General features: G+C 55.8%; 1 protein-coding gene across 9 annotated transcripts; it reads left to right on the forward strand.

Annotated features, from left to right (window-relative positions):
- Nucleotides 1-2: 2 nt before the first annotated feature.
- Nucleotides 3-15979, forward strand: PAOX (polyamine oxidase). 9 transcript variants are annotated; one of them, XM_027113052.1, is made up of 10 exons: nt 3-83; nt 4390-4477; nt 7046-7316; nt 7742-7969; nt 8466-8952; nt 9836-10035; nt 11598-11850; nt 12570-12685; nt 13422-13579; nt 15589-15908. In XM_027113052.1, exons 4-10 carry the CDS (start codon nt 7786-7788, stop codon nt 15790-15792), a joined length of 1602 nt encoding a protein of 533 aa, XP_026968853.1. In that variant the 5' UTR covers nt 3-83; nt 4390-4477; nt 7046-7316; nt 7742-7785; the 3' UTR covers nt 15793-15908. The 9 variants fall into 9 exon arrangements, with proteins under 9 accessions (XP_026968853.1, XP_026968855.1, XP_026968851.1 ...); XM_027113054.1 differs by lacking the exons at nt 3-83; nt 4390-4477 and having other exon boundaries at nt 5460-7316; nt 12573-12685; nt 15589-15979; XM_027113050.1 differs by lacking the exons at nt 3-83; nt 4390-4477 and having other exon boundaries at nt 5460-7316.
- Nucleotides 15980-16095: the final 116 nt, after the last annotated feature.

Here is a 16095-nt window from a genome sequence, read left to right on the forward strand (position 1 = left end):
CATCGCGAGATCTCGCAGGTCTCGCGAGATAAGCCGGGCGGCGGAAGTGGCCGGGGCGACGGGCCTGAGGTTTAGGAGTGAAGGTCAGTGTTCGGGGACAGGGGTCAGGGGGCGGGGGGAGGGGCACCGGTGTCCAGGAGGAGGGGCCGGGGCGGGGACGAGGGCTGGAGGTTCAGGTTCAGGTGGGTACCCTGATCCGCGCCGCCTTTGGCGGACCCCAAGCCGTAGGAAGTAGCCCTGAAGACCTGAGAGCAAATCCTCCGGGCTGGCCGAGCCGTGGGGGTGGAAAGACGCGTGGACCGCGCGCCGCAGCCCGAGCTCGGGGTGTGACCGCCCGGGGCCGGCCGGGAGGCCTCTCGAGTGCGCAGGCCCGCGGTGCTGGCCCGCCGGGCTCCTGGCGGAACTGTCCGCCGGCCTGCGCCGCCTCTGTTCTTCAGGCCCCGGCAGTGCCCTTAGCCTTTGGCCCTTCCCGCCGTTTCCGGGAAACGGCGTGTGTCTGGGTGCGGGGCAAGCGTGTCGTCCCCACACCCGGGTGACTGCGCCTCGAGCCACAGCTGGGTCCCGGATTCGCAGCTGGAGGCAGTGGCTGTGGGGCATGGAAAGCCAAACTTGCTGAGGACGGGTAGACTGGAGCTCGCTAGAGCTGGGCGGATACACTTGTGACCTGAAGTCAGCCCTCAGGGCAACGTGCAGTTGTAACCAGCGCAGAAAGCCAGACTCTGACAGCGGGCGTTTATAGGACATCAAGCAAAGGAGTGGGAGACAAGCCTCAGATCCACTCAGACCAGCTCAGATAAGCCTCCGACCAACTTGATCTTTGAGGGGATTTTTTAAAAAGGGGAACAAAGAAAGAGGCTGGGATTCATCATCGTTTTGTGACATTTCTGTGACGTTTGTGAATCTAGTTTCAGGAGTCAGGCTGTCTCTGGTTTACATTCTCAGGCCAGGCGGTCCATGGCTGGGGGGTCTGTGAGCTCATCTTGCCCTGGAGAAACAACCTGAGTGTGTATTAACGATGGTGTCTACAATGGCAATTTCAGTACATTAGCGATATTATCAACAGCAGCCATCTTAGTCACCTGACTCTGGTTGATTAGTGCTCAGTTAGCACAGGATTGAGGTCAGAGGGAACAAGAAAGGGAATAAAGTTTTGGGTGGAGAGACGAATCATGAACTCAGTAAGGGAACTTGGTTTTAGGGGGACTTGGTTTCAATAGCACGGAGAAATCAGATAATACTGCTAAGCAGTGTGGGAAGGAGTTGAGAGGCAGAAGTAAGTGCTTAGACAAGGAAAAGATAAATTATTAACAAAATGCTTCCTTTTAGAGGCATCATGTAACTGAGTTTTTCATTGCCAAGCACTGTGGCAAACATCCACCTTCTTATTTCTCTTCCTGTCCCATTTCGTGGTCCAGGTGCTCATGAAGTGTGTGCAGTATTATTCATAGCAGCTGCACGAGGTGGCTGAGGAACATTTTGCAACATTAAACAATTCATATCACTCTGAAATGTATGTATTTATAGGTCTAGATATAACAGGAGTGCAGCATAACACTCTTTACATTGGTAACTTGGTATCTATTGAACACTAGATTGTGAATAGTTTTATTTGTATAAAATAAGATGTAATTAAACTTTAACAATGAAATCATTAAATTACTTTGATTTATAAATTTCAAATGTTTAGACACATATTATTGGCCTCCGTTTGTATTCGTGCCCAAGTTCTGCAAATTCAAGGGTGGAGATAAAAAGATCAAGTACGTGGGAATCCCCTGGCGGTCCAGTGGTTAGGATGCTTTCACTGCTGGGGCCCGGGTTCCATCCTTGATCAGGGAACTAAGATCCCACAAGCTGCGTGGGGAGGCCAAAAAAAAAAAAAAAAAGAAAGAAAGAAAGAAAGAAAAAGGTCATCTACAAATGAAGAGCAAAACGGATATTTTCAGGTAAATAATAAAATCCAAATCAGAATTGAATACTCAGCAAAACTTTATTTCAGGGCTGAGGATAGACTAAAGACATTTTCATGCAAAGAGAAACATTACCAAAACTCTTTACCAAAGGAGCCTCTGTCTTAGTATGGGCTGCAGTACTGTGACAGGTACCCAAAGGGAAATGGCTCGAAAGTAAAGGAAGTTTTTTCCTAACCCCCCCAGGGCTGGTGTTGAGGTCAGGTGGCTGCTATCCTTCATGAAGTAATTTAGGGACAAAAGCACAAGTGACAAAAGAAAAAAATATATAAATTGGACTTCACTCAAATTAAAAACTTTTGTGTTTCAGAGGATACAATGAAGAAAGTGAAAAGCCACCCCACAGAATGAGAAAAAATCTTGCAAGTCATAGATCTGATAAGGGTCTTGTGTCTCGAATATATAAAGAATACTTTCAACTTGCTAACCTAAAAAATAAAACAGCCAGTTATTTTACCAGTTTTCTCTATTTTATAGAGAAAAAGGAGGAAGTTGGGAGGGGTTGTTTTGAAGAAAAGTCAGTTGGAGGAAAAGGAGAGCTCAGGGTGCTGACAGCTTCTCGTTGGCCTGGCAGCTGCGCCATCACTTTCCTGTGAGATGCAGTGAATCTCCTGTTGGTGATCCTTCTCCTTAGGTCTGTAACTGACAGTCAGGAGGTACCTGCCTGGGCTTCCCTGGTGGCGTGGTGGTTAAGAATCCGCCTGCCGATGCAGGGGACACGGGTTCGAGCCCTGGTCTGGGAAGTTGTGCCACAACTACTGAAGCCCACGCGCCTAGGGCCGGTGCTCCTCAACGAGATAAGCCACCGCAATAAGAAACCTGCACACCACAACGAAGAGTAGCCCCTGTTCGCCCTTGACTAGGGCCTTGACTAGGGCCCTTGCTGCATGGCCAGTGGCAACTGTGAAGGGATGGGAAAGCCAAACACAGGACACAGGGTAGTTTCAAAGGTGACAGAGTCAGCTGATGGGACGAGGACAGTGGGGCTGCAACCTGAGAATGTGGCGGCAGCCATTGGGCCCCGCTGGCAGCCCAGAGAGAGGCCCCAGTGTGCCCGGAGTGGCCCAGGCCCAGCAAGGAGGCCTCCTGCACTGCAGGATGAGCACACAGACATGCTTCTCACAGCCCCACGAGGCTGCACCAGTAGCTTGATTTCAGGGGTTACACCAGGGACCTCACTGTGGGCATACCTGTGAGGGACCCAGAGACCAGTGGTGTATTTGTCTGTGGAGCTGGGACCCAAGGTCTGCAGGCTGAAGCGTCCCCAGGGTAGACCAGACCACTGGGACGTTGGCAGCAGCCCAGTGACCCCGCTGGGCTTCAGCTTAGCTGACCCTTGGGGGAACCTCACAGGAGGGAGCTACACTGAGCTGGGGACTTTGCTTCAGGTGGCAGAATGGGGGGTAAAATTTCCCCCTGCAAACAGGGACACCAGGGTCAGGGTGGCTGCACGCAGATGGGCTGTTTCATTAGAGTAGCCAGGTTGCCTGGGGTTTCCTCATTAGTTGCGGGATGTCAGGCTGAGTGACAAGGCCAGTGTCTGGCTCAGCGTTATGGCTGGTCCCAGGCCCAGCGCTTTAGCTAGGAGTTGGCGCTGCTGACCCCACGCCGCCTCTGGGTCCAGTGGTCACTGCCATCGCCGAAGGCGCGACTTGGGCTCCCTGCCGGGCTTCGTGCCTCTCCTGCCCTGCGGGGACCGGACGAGGTGAGCCCCCGCCAGGGACGGGCACGCATGGCGTCCTCTTCCGCTGCGAGCGGGGCGCTTCATCCTGGCTCTTTCCCTGCGGGGGGGGGGGGGACCGCGACCAGCGTGAAGCGCGCGGGGGGGGGGGGGGGGGGGTCACCAGCCATCTCTCGCGGGCCGCGGTGGGGTAGGAGCTTGGGGAGGCAGGACTCAGAGACGGGGGAAGGGCAGGGGGTGCTCCGCGGGTTGGGGGGTGCAGGGGTGGGGAGTGGAGAGTGAAGAGCCCAGGGCCACGGGCCCAGCAAGCAGCACGCAAGCCACCCTCCGCTGCTGCCGGCCCCCGGGTAGCGGGCCATTGCTAGCAGTCATGCCGCGGGCACCTTGACCTGCTTGGCGGCCTGTAAGACCAGCCACCGAAACTGCTCAGGATCAGCAGCCGGTCAGCCTGCAGTCTGGGCACAAAATGGGAGAGTTTTCAGGGACTGCTTCGGGTCCACGGCAACAGCTCTCCCCAAGCCTTTCTTTGAAAGGGCAGGCATCCCTTGCATGCACATTTCATTGGAGAAACGACCACGTATTTATGCGACTATTTTCTGTCTCCACTCACTGAGCTCCATGAGGGCTGGGATTCTGTCCGTTACTCAGGGGTGAGTCTTCACAGCTTGATTATTTGCATAGGTACTGTCTTATTGCTTAAGAAGCAGTTAGATTCCTAAACCCCTTTTCACATTCCAGGAAGTGGCACTGGGTGACTGGCAGCATCCTGGGAGGCTATTCTCTGCAAACAGGGATTCCAGGAAGGGGACAGCAGGCACAGTTGGAGGTGGGTCTACTGCATCCAGTAAGCTGACCCTCCCCACTCCTGTCCACTCTTTGGCTCCCAAAGTATTGGCAGCCAGGTCTATATGCTCCACACAGGAGACTGGAAGACTCTTCCCAGGGAGCATGACCAACCCAAGAGGAAAGACCTAGGGATATGGATGGAGGTTCCCCAAATAACAGCCTACCCAGAATCAAGCTCAAATTTGATGAGCCCCACTCACAAACAGCCATCTGGTCTACCATTCCTCATCACCAGCAGACAGACAAACATAACCTGACATCTCAGAGAGCTTCTTCCTGGAAGACAGAGCCAAAAGAAACAGGAAGAAGAACCCAGAGCACAGCAACAGAGCAGAAGCATAGCACTTCACGCCTCCAGACCAGCGAGGACAATCTCCCTGGAAGATGAAGCAAGAAGACACCCTCCCCTTTCTAAAAAGAAGCATTTGTACGAGAAGAAAGGGCTCCTGGAAATGAACACTATGACAGCAGAAACGAAAGCCTCAATGGAAGAAATCACACAGAAAGTGTCACCGGGTTGACGTGCGTTATAACAAAATAGCTCTAACCAAGGAGGTCAACGGAAGACCCGGACCAGCAATCTTGGTTCCGCGATAGTAAGCAAAGAAGCTTAAGCATAAAGCTAAGTCTATTTAAGCATAGGTACACTCCCAGAGAGGGGGAGAGAGAGAGGGAGAGAGAAAGCCGGCTGTTTCAGCGAAGTGAAGCAAGACCAAAGCAAAGTTTATCAAAGCAAAGGTACACTCAGAGAGAGAGAGAGAGAGAGAGAGAGAGAGTGGGCTGTTTCTGTGAATTGAAAGCAGCATTCCCGTACAGGCTTAAGGGTGATATTTATTTATTTATTATTTATTTATTTATGCTGTAGCGGGCCTCTCACTGTCGCGGCATCTCCCGTTGCAGAGCACAGACTCCAGACGCGCAGGCTCAGCGGCCATGGCTCACGGGCCCAGCCACTCAGCGACATGTGGAATCTTCCCGGACCGGGGCACGAACCCACGAACCCGTGTCCCCAGCATCGGCAGGCGGACTCTCAACCACTGCGCCACCAGGGAAGCCCCCAGGCTTAAGGGTGCTTTTAAGGAGCATTTTGCAGGGAGGCGGGGGCGAGTGACAGGGGATCATTATTTGATCGACAGTCCCAAGCTCTGTAACAAGTTTACTGCTGCGCATTCTCTCATCCTTCAATCGCTAAGAAACGCCCACGGGGGCGGGGGGCAAAACCATACATGGATTTTATTATAATGATGGTATAATGAGTTTGGGTTCACTATAGGTTATACACCTGTCTGGTCTGGGCATGCGCAGCCCAGGGAAGTTCCCTTGTGTTACTGTGCCCCTCTTTAACAGGATAAGCTGCCCACAATATGACCATAGTTTCAACTGTTCTGGGTGGGGTCAGGGGAGAGTCCCCAGATGGTTGGGTGTGACTCGATTGCTTCTTCTCGTCTTTCTCGCCACTGTCACCTCCTTGCTGCTAATGTCTGACTAACTACCTAACAAAAGGAGAGCAGAAATGTAAAGGTGGGAAACAGGAGAGAACATACGTGAGCATTCAAGGGCCAGACTCAAAGTCTGACAGCCTGAATTAAGGACTTTAGGAAGAGGTAAGAGTAAACCCTCAAGAGTTTGCTTAGGGATGAGTCATCAGTAGAAACAACTGATTAGTGAAATAATCAATGACATCATTTGCCAGGATTGAAGGATGGGAGTTTCCAGACTGAGGGCCCTTTGAGTGCCCAACACAGTAACAACCGAGGGACATGGAAGCACCACGTTGTGAAACTTCAGGAGAATATCTTAAAAACTTCCAGGGAGGAAAATGTCCCCACTGCTTGTAAAGGATTAGAAATTAGAATAGCTGTGGATTTCTTCACAACACTCCTAGGAGGGAAGAGAAAGGGAGCAATGCCTTCAGAGTTTGAAGGAAGGAGATTCTGACCTAGAATTCTATGTCCAGGCAAACTACAAATCAACTATGAGGGCAAAATGAAGACATTTTCAGCTTTGCAATATCTTTAAAAAAATGATCTCCCAGACACCTCTTTTCAGCTTCACCAAAACAGGAAAGTGAATCCAAGAACAAGAATATATGGCTGAGGAGGGCAACACAGGGAGCGAGAAGGGCTCCTCCTGGAGAAGGAGGAACACCCCAGACAGAAAGACTACCTACCCAGCCTGGGAGCTAGCTCCTCTCCCTGACTACTCTCACCCCACAGGGAACAGGTGGCCACGGAAAGTCCACGGAGGCACGGGTGCGCCGTGGTTTGGAGCAGCGGTACCCAAGTGTGGCTGAGAAGGAATGATGTGCCCTAACTGGGTTTACAGGGAAGCCTGAGGACCCTTTTAGCAGAAGGCAGGAGCTTTCTAATCCCTGCAAGGCAGTAGGGGAGACCTGCGGGAACCAGAGGAATTCTCCAGAAATGCCGCAGGCTTGAATATGTCTTCCTCTCCTGGGGCCGGAGGGGGAGGGGGGACGTAAGACTTGTTTCTCCATTTACCGTTTATCTTGAACTTTGTACTTTATGTGTGCTGCATCCTGTGTTTGTAGACTTGTGACTGTGTATATACACACACAACACACACAAGTGTCGTCGCCTGGAGGCTTTCTCCCCGTCCCGCCCTGACATCTCAGCACCCACCGTCCACGCGCTCCACCGGGTCGGGAGGTGACGGCGCTCGCCTCCGCGTCTGAAGCTAGGAGGCTCCTCCTCCGCCTTCTGGTCGCAGTCCCCACGTCTTCTTAGGAAGGGGACACAACCCGACTGGCCAGCCGGCCGCCCCGATTCTCCCTCGGTGGGGACGCTTGCCCACACCGGCCGGTACCGGGGAATACTCACGGACCCTTCTGCACTCGCCCTCGCCCTCCCCGGCGGCCTTCCGCTACCATCCTAGGGCGTGGGCCAGGCCCATAGGGGCTGCCCCAGGCCCAAACCAGAGGGGCGCGCGGAGCCAAGGGGGGCCGACGCGGGGGGGACAGCCTTGTCCCACGCCCCTTGCTCCACCTCCAGTCCCGCCTTCCGCCCCGCCCCGGGCCCCCTTCCTCTTCTGGCCCCACCCCGCGCCCCCATCCACTTCCGGCCCCGCCCCAAGTGCCCGGCCCCGCCCCGTGTCCCCGCCCCGCGCCCTGAGCCCCTGTCCACCTCTGGCCCCGCCTTCTGCCCCGCCCCGCGCCCCGAGCCCCCTTCAAACTCCGGCCCCGCCCCGCGTCCCGGGCCAACTTCGCGTCTCTTCCCGGCTCTCCGAGCCTCCGAGCGGCGGGGACGCGCGGGAACTGCCCTGGACGGCGCGATGCAGTCGAGTGACCGTCAGGCGGAGGCCCCTGGCCGCGGCCCGCGGGTGCTGGTGGTGGGCGGTGGCATCGCGGGGCTGGGTGCGGCGCAGAGGCTCTGCTGCCACCCGGCCTTTCCGCACCTGCGGGTTCTGGAGGCCACGGCCCGCGCCGGTGGCCGCATCCGCTCGGAGCGCAGCTTCGGTAACAGCCCTCCCGGAACTCCTTCCCGGAACTCCTTCCCGGACCCCCTTCCCAGAGCCCAATCCGTGCCGCCAGAGCTCTGCCGACTCCTGGCTCGGCCTCCGTCCGGGGTTAAGCGACCCGGAACCCTTATCTGGCCCCTTGAGTGAATCCTCGCACTGCTTCAGTTAATAAACCGAAGTTCACTGGTCCCCGAAACTCAGCTGCCCGCATGAGCAGGGCCGGCCCCTGCCGTGCATGGGGAACCCGTGGCAATGCACAGTTGCCCCCGGTTCTGGCCCCGCAGGTAGCTCCCCCTCCAGCCTCCAGGTCGCCCCTCCCGGGTGTTCCTCTTAAACTAGGTCTGATGGGCCCTGCCGGGAGAGTCTGTGGTCCTCAGGGACCGTGCGGGCCTCCGGCTGATTTTCAGAGCATATTTGGGAAGGGCAGGGCTCCGTGTACAGAAGAAGGGCTCAGGTGAGGGAGCCTCACAGTCGCCTCTCCTGCTCCCTCCCAGGTGGTGTGGTGGAGGTGGGCGCTCACTGGATCCATGGGCCCTCGCAGGGCAACCCCGTCTTCCAGCTGGCTGCCAAGTACGGGCTTCTGGGGGAGAAGGCATTGTCGGAGGAGAACCAGCTGATCGAGACTGGGGGTCACGTGGGCCTGCCCTCTGTGTCCTATGCCAGCTCCGGGGGAAGTGTGAGCCCTGAGCTGGTGGCGGAGATGGCCAGACTGTTCTACAGTCTCATAGACCAGACCAGGGAGTTCCTGCATGCGGCTGAGACCCCCGCCCCCAGTGTCGGGGAGTACCTCAAGAAGGAGATCCGCCAGCACATGGCCGGCTGGACAGAGGAGGAGGAGACCAAGAGGCTCAAGCTGGCCATCCTGAACAACTTGTTCAACGTGGAGTGCTGTGTGAGCGGTACCCACAGCATGGACCTGGTGGCCCTCGCACCTTTCGGGGAGTACACTGTGCTGCCAGGGTTGGACTGCACCTTTCCTGGGTATGTGCGTGCCCCACCCACCCAGACATTCCTCCGTGTACCCAGACCCCTCCGTGCCTCCCAGGGGTCCCCCATGCACCCCAAGTACCCCCATGCACCCCAGGGGTCCCTACCCGTACCTCAGGCCAAGCTTTGGCAGGCAGGGGATGGGTGGGAGAGACATGGGGCTGTTTGTCTTCCCTGTTTTAGGGAGATTGGTCATTTACTTCCCTAGTTTTGCTCACTTATGAAAAAGAAAAGAATTGTTCTCAAAAACAAGTGATTAAGGGCTTCCCTGGTGGCACAGTGGTTGAGAGTCCACCTGCCGATGCAGGGGACACGGGTTCGTGCCCCGGTCCGGGAAGATCCCACATGCCGCGGAGCGGCTGGGCCCGTGAGCCATGGCCGCTGGGCCTGCGCGTCCGGAGCCTGTGCTCCGCAGCGGGAGAGCCCGCGACAGTGAGAGGCCCGCGTACTGCAAAAACTCCTCCCACATTTAGGAGGCCGCCTGCTTGTAAGCACTGTGCGGGGGCTTCGACCTCAGAGATGGGCAGACAGGCCCTCCTCTGTGTCGATGTGGCTGTTCCCCCATGGGGCACTCACAAGACTCTCCAGGACTGCCCTGCACAGGGAGGGCACTGTGACCAGGCAGATGCCCAGAACAAGAGCCCTGGGCTTGGTGAGGAGGGACCTGCTCTCCACAGGTTACCTTCGCATCCCTTTGCTCATTTAACCCTCCCATGAGACCCCCTCCCTCCCTGCTCTCCTCCCTGGCTGAGCCAGGCCCCCAGGCCAAGACCACAGCCCCTTGCAGCTCCTTGATCTGGTGTGAGCTTGGAGGGCTTGTTTCAGAGACTCACCTCCAGGGCCTGGTCGAACCACGGGACACCTCTGTCTCTCCCAGAGGCTACCAAGGACTCACAGACCGCATCATGGCCTCCCTGCCCAAGGACGTGATGGTTTTTAACAAGCCAGTGAAGACCATTCACTGGGATGGGTGCTTCGAGGAAGCTTCTGCTCCTGGGGAGACGTTTCCGGTGCTGGTGGAATGTGAGGATGGAGGCTGCTTCCCAGCGCATCACGTGGTCGTCACCGTGCCGTTAGGTAAAAGCTCTCCAGCTCCCACCCCAGGGGCCCCTGGCCTCTGGCTTTCTTCAGCCTCATTGGCTCTGGGGCGTTTGTTGGCTGCTAAGCCTGCGTTTTCTTTCTGAGTTTAGGACAGAGTTACTTGGTTGTGCTTTGTAGCAGTCGAGTGCTTTGGAATAAAGTTTCACAGGAAGAGAAAATGCAGGGCAGCAAGTGTCTTACTCCTTTTGGAGGTAATTTATGGAAAGGTTGGGAGGTTCACCAAACTGCTTCCTTAGCGGTGGAGAGGGCGTGAAAGCCAGGTCTCGAGTTTAGGTCCCGGTGGTAATCGAGGAAGGAGTCGTGTGTATAATCCTATTTGCTTCCAGATCTGATGCTTCACACGCAAGTCTTGGAGTAGGAGCGGGCAGTTGGGTAAAAGGTGGAGATGGTTGAAAGCAAGTCTGTGCCTGCTCATCTCATTTACTCCTGAGGCAGCCGGGGATACATCTGCCCCATCCCCATTTGACAAATGCGAACAGAGATAAGTCACTTAATTGCCCAAGTTCACAAAGCTAGCAGGTGCCAGAGTGGATGGAAGATGAAGGGCAAGAGTCTCTGCCCACCTCCCACAGGTCCCGCCTGCCCCCTCGCAGAGAGTTGGGTGTGGATAAGCCTGCTCAGTGCCTGGCTCCTTTTTCCCACGGTGGAATCACACCACGCGTGTTAGCACAGTGTTCTGCTGCTCCTTCGTTTCCGAATCAGCACAGACAGGTCTATCGTGGTGTGTTTTCTCTTACGTGGACGGCCTTGTTCATGCACAATTGTGGTGCGTGGTCACTGAAGCTGCTGCGGTCAGTAGGTGCATCGCTACGGCTGTGTGGTCACTGTTCACAGGGGGCCAGGCACCTGTCCCGTTTGTTCTTTCCAGCCACACTGTGTTTTCTTGTATGTAGGTGTCGTTACTTGATACTGATGCAAATTTAGATGGTTTTTACTTGTTCTGTTGCACACAGTGTTGTACACGTGTGTGTTTAAAAACACTTGTGGGCGCATATGTGTAGGATCAATTCCAGTAGCAGGAACTACTGAGTTGAAGCTCTGCACTGAGAGGGCGGCCGTGGAGGGACGGTCCCCTCTGTGGATGCTCACGGCTGGTGCCTTGTTTCCTGTGGGGTTGTTCGTCCTTTTCTTGCAGACCTGCGAGGTTGGCTTGTGCTGCGAATGTTTCATCTCCTCGCGGTTTGACTTTGGGCTGAACCTGCTTAATTTTCAGGTGGCTTCTGGGTAAAGCCGGTATGTCTCGCTGCCCCTCCAAGCTAACCCCGGGCAGACTGAGAGGCAGAAGGCTCAGGGGGGAGAACTGTCCCCACAGAGGAGTCCGGGGGCCATGTGACCTGTTCCTGCCTGGCCAGGTGTTCAGGGGGCCTGTTGTGTCCCTCCGCTGAGGTGCTGGCCAGGATTCCCGATGGCCAGCCTGCGTGGGTCCCAGACACCTCTTTCTCTGACTCCTGTGACGGGGTCAGGGTGCCTTCCTGTGGCTATCAGTTCTGGTTTAAGCGATTGACGTGGTGTAAACCGAGTCTACTTATGAATTCCAGGTTTTCTTAAAGAACGTCTGGACACCTTCTTTGAGCCACCGCTGCCCACCGAGAAGGCGGAAGCGATCAGGAAAATAGGCTTTGGGACCAACAATAAAATCTTCCTGGAGTTTGAGGAGCCTTTCTGGCAGCCAGACTGCCAGCACATCCAGGTGGTGTGGAGGGACACGTCGCCCCTGGAGGACGCCGCCCCCAAGTTGCAGGATGCCTGGTTCAAGAAGCTTGTTGGCTTTTGGGTCCTGCCTTCCTTTGGGTACGTGCTCTTCCCAGGTTTCTCCAAGGAAACCTGGTGTGAGCTCTGCGTGGGGTCCAGCGCTATGTCGATTCTCTGTGAGGTGTTTCTGGAGAGTTGGAATGGGTAGGGATCCCAAGGGCACCTTGAGTGGTGAGACAGACACCCTGGGCCCACCCCGTGCAGGGACAGATGGAGACCCACTGTGTGCTGCTTGTCAGCATCTCTTGGGACCTGGAACGTGTAATAAATACTTGCAGTTGTTTTCCTTGTAAGAGACACACTTTGCTCATTTACAAGAAAGTGTCTGCCAGATACCCAGGCCCGAATGCCCCTGGCAGCCGAGCCAGGGTCCGCATGGTGTGCCCCGTCCCCTCCGGCCCGTCACGCGGGGTATTAGGAAGACACGCACCCGAGGGTCAGGACTTGATACAGTTAGTGACTCGCTGCCTCACGGGACACTGCAGTGGTGGGGCGTTTCCCAGTGCGTGTGGGTGGCAGGGAAGCCACCGGCTCTGTTCATAGGTTCTGTTGAGTCCCCGAAGGTGCTGGGGGTGGCCGTCCCCACCGGCGCTCAGTTGTGGAGACAGAAGGAATCGTCTTAGTGCCCCGAGAGTTCTGACCTTGCAGACCCCATGTCGAGGGGCCCTGGGAGTTCACGGCCACACTGGCGGAGCCACTGGCCCTGGTGGAGGCCGTCTGGGTGTTGCGGGTCTGGTCCCAGCGCTGCTTCTCTCCAGCAGGGCCAGCCAGGTGCTCTGCGGCTTCATCGCAGGGCTCGAGTCTGAGTTCATGGAGACGCTATCGGACGAGGACGTGCTCCTGTCTCTGACACAGGTGCTCCGCAGGGTGACAGGTACCGACTGCAGGGGCCATGCCGCCTCCTGCCCTGGTGGCTGGTCTCTGACAGGAACCAGACCTCTCACCAGACAGGAACTGGGTTCAGCCCTGAGTGTCTGGGGACTGTCCTTCCCATTAGTGCGTCACTAAGAGTTCTTGTCTCTGAGGGACACTTCCCACTTCTCTTTTCTAAAATTTGCCACCAAGATGAACACAGTTGTCCCTAATCAGAGCTTCACAGACAAGACGCTGAGGCTTGGGAAAGGCGGCGGTGCCCGTCGGGGGCTCTGCTTCTAGGGCCTCATGCGGGGAGCCCCTTACTAACACCCTCTGGGCCTTGGTTTTCTCCCGGGCAGTATCTCTCGCTTTTAGCTGCTAAGAGTCCTTAAGGTGAGAGGCTCCTTGGTGTTGCTGTTGTTGTTGTTTTTTTAATTAATTAATTAATTTACTTTCGGCTGCGTTGGGTCTTCGATGCTGCGTGGGCTTTCTCTAGTTGCGGCGAGCGGGGGCCACTCTTCATTGCGGTGCGTGGGCTTCTCATTGCGGTGGCTTCTCTTGATGAGGAGCATGGGCTCTTCTAGAGCGCAGGCTCACTAGTTGTGGCGCACGGGCTTAGTTGCTCGCGGCATGTGGGATCTTCCCGGACCAGGGCTCGAACCCATGTCCCCTGCATTGGCAGGCGGATTCTTAACCACTGCGCCACCAGGGAAGTCCCAGAGGCTCCTTGTTAATGCGAGTGTCTCTTGGTCTAGGGAATCCCCGGCTCCCCGCGCCCAGGAGTGTGCTGAGGTCCCGCTGGCACAGTGCCCCATACACCCGGGGCTCCTACAGCTATGTGGCTGTGGGCAGCTCCGGGGACGACCTGGACCTGCTAGCCCAGCCTCTCCCTGCGGACGGCAGGGGTGCCCAGGTAGGACGCAGCTGCCTGGCGAGGGCACTGGGGTCCCGCTGAAGGCCCAGGGCCCGGGATAGGTCCCACGAAGGCCAGGGATACTGGGTGCGATCAAGTGGGGGGCTGGGGCCCCGAGACTCAGAGTCCATTTTCTTTTTGAAACTAACAGTAATTTTACAATGTGTTATTTTTATCAGAATTATACATACATGTGGCTTAAAGCGTCAGAGGATTCTATGGTGCTGGCTAACAAAATGAAATAAACAAAATACAGCACCCTGCTGGGGGGCCGTTGCCCCTTCCCAGACTGTTCTTCAGGCTGATTCTGCTCTAAGTAACAGGCTTGTGCTACCACTGTTTTAAAGCCATTTTATAAAATCGAAGTATAGTTGATTTACATTGTTGTGTTAGTTTCAGGTGTACAGCAGAGTGAGTCAGATACGCACACACACACACGTATTTTTTCTCAGGTTCTTTTCCATTATAGTGCTACCACTTTTTACAAAACATCTAACTGTGTAAAACTTTAAGTGTTACAAAGGTTGGCAGAACCTTTGGGTTCCTGTCTCCAGCTTCACAGCTGTCTGTTCCTGGTGTCTCACTGCCCTGGCCTCCCCCATACCTTTACTAGGCATGTCCCACAGGTGATGTCATTTTATTTGCAGATATTTCAGTGTGCGTCTCTAAAAGATCAAGGACACAGCACTGTTATCACACTTAAAAATCCACAATAGTTGCTCCACATCATCCAACATTCTGTGTTCAGTTTTCTAAGCCTTTTTCTTTTTTGGCCGCGCCTCGAGGCACGTGGGATCCTAGTTCCCCGACCAGGGATCGAACCCGCGCCCTCTGCACTGGAAGCGCGGAGTCTTAACCGCTGGACCGCCAGGGAAGTCCCTCTAAGTGCTCTTTGATTTTTCAGTTTTAAGAATTACTGATTGAATTCTCACCACGGCACATAAAGTTTTAGCTTTCTTGCACTCATCTGCCCACCCAGCCCTCAGACCTCTCCCCACCCTCCAAGGTGTGCCGCAGTAATTTTGCTAAGACTGCTACTCACTGTTGACACAGCCTGTTTGCCGTGGGCACTCTCCACACCTGAGCTGGCAAGGGTGCCTTTGTTTCTTTTCCAGCAGTGGAAACAACCACTTCTCTGGGCCGATGGATTCTGTAGGTGGGCACCGTGGGACGGTTGTTTCTGCCCCACGACATCTGGGGTCTCAGCTGGGAAGATGACGGGCTTGGGGTGACTCAGGGCTGGGGCTGGGGTCATCTGAGGCTGCCTCTCTCATGTCTGTCCTGAGCATGGCTGGGACGCTGGCTGGAGCACCTGCCCCAGGCCTCTCCATGTGGCTTCCTCACAGAGTGGTGGCCGTCACGCTGCCCTGTGGCCGCCTGGGGCTCCAGCGCAGGCCTTCTGGGGAGGGGCAGCTGCATCGCTCCAGTGACGGAGCTGGGAAGTCAGGAAGCACCACTCCTGCCACACCTGCTGGACAAAGTGGTCAGGAACCCGCCCAGATTCAAGGGGCCGGACACAGACTGCACTTTCTGTGGGAGGAGTGTCCGAGGATTCACAGCCGTGTAAAGCCCCACGTTGGGTGTAAATGCTGCTTGGAGAGCCATGTCCCTTAGGGTTTTGAAGACGTTCTCCAGCGTTGCTGCTGGAAGCCTGAGGCCGTTCTGATGCCTTTCTTCCCTGTGTCACCTGGTTTTCAAATCTCTGAGGAAGCTTGAATGAGCAGGAAGCCCCACACTCACGCTCACTCTGAGCCCAGCGGCGCTGCCTTCTGGCACATATTCACTCGTCTGGGATGCTCTTGAATTACCTCACCGTGGTTTTTTTTTTTTTCCTTTTTCTTTTTCTGGATTTCTGGTTGGATGGTGGGCTTCTGAGTTGGCCCTTGAATTTTCTTATCTTTTTCCTGCTGATGTCTGTCTTTTTGGTTTTTCGCTCTGTGTTTGGGGAGGAGCGTGTGAGGCTTGTGGCCGACCCCTGGCACCCACCCTAAGCCCACCCTTCTTTGCAGCTCCAGGTCCTGTTTGCAGGGGAAGCCACACACCGGACGTTTTACTCCACCACGCACGGAGCTCTGCTGTCCGGCTGGAGGGAGGCTGACCGGCTCATCGCTCTGTGGGATTCGCAGGCACAGCGGCCTGAGCCCGGCTCTGAGCTCGGCTCTGCTCCCCCAGTTCCCGGGTCCCGGGGAGGCTGGCCCCACCCTTTCCTTTGATGGACAAGGTTCAGTCGGGCTTGGGATTTGGGATGTTAATGTCACTGGGGTCAGCTCCCTCCTTTCCCACGTCGCTGGAGTCCGGCCAGGGCTGAACTTGAGCTGAGTGCGAAGTCTTCCTGGAGAAGGGAGGGGTGGGATGCTGCTGCTGATGCGGTTGGAAGAACATAAACTGTGTAAAAGTGTCCTTTGTCCAGAGTCGTCCTTATGCCTCGGAGCTGCAGCATGGGTTGCTCTGTCCTCATCGTGCCCCGGGCTCCGGTCACTGCAGGGCCCTGTGCCCCCAGCACGTGGCCCGCCTAC

Source organism: Aethalodelphis obliquidens, unplaced genomic scaffold, assembly GCF_003676395.1.
Source record: "Aethalodelphis obliquidens isolate GAN/ISIS:26980383/991018 unplaced genomic scaffold, ASM367639v1 scaffold11, whole genome shotgun sequence".
NCBI classification, from domain to species: Eukaryota; Metazoa; Chordata; class Mammalia; order Artiodactyla; family Delphinidae; genus Aethalodelphis; species Aethalodelphis obliquidens.

What these genes read in the sequence shown, in the direction of transcription:
- PAOX (XM_027113052.1), top strand. Translation starts at nt 7,786, where the DNA reads ATGCAGTCGAGTGACCGTCAGGCGGAGGCCCCTGGCCGCGGCCCGCGG. An exon ending in TGGGTCCTGCCTTCCTTTGG is followed by an intron (nt 11,851 to 12,569) that starts GTACGTGCTCTT and finishes GCTTCTCTCCAG; the next exon opens with CAGGGCCAGCCAGGTGCTCT. An exon ending in GGTGCTCCGCAGGGTGACAG is followed by an intron (nt 12,686 to 13,421) that starts GTACCGACTGCA and finishes CTCTTGGTCTAG; the next exon opens with GGAATCCCCGGCTCCCCGCG.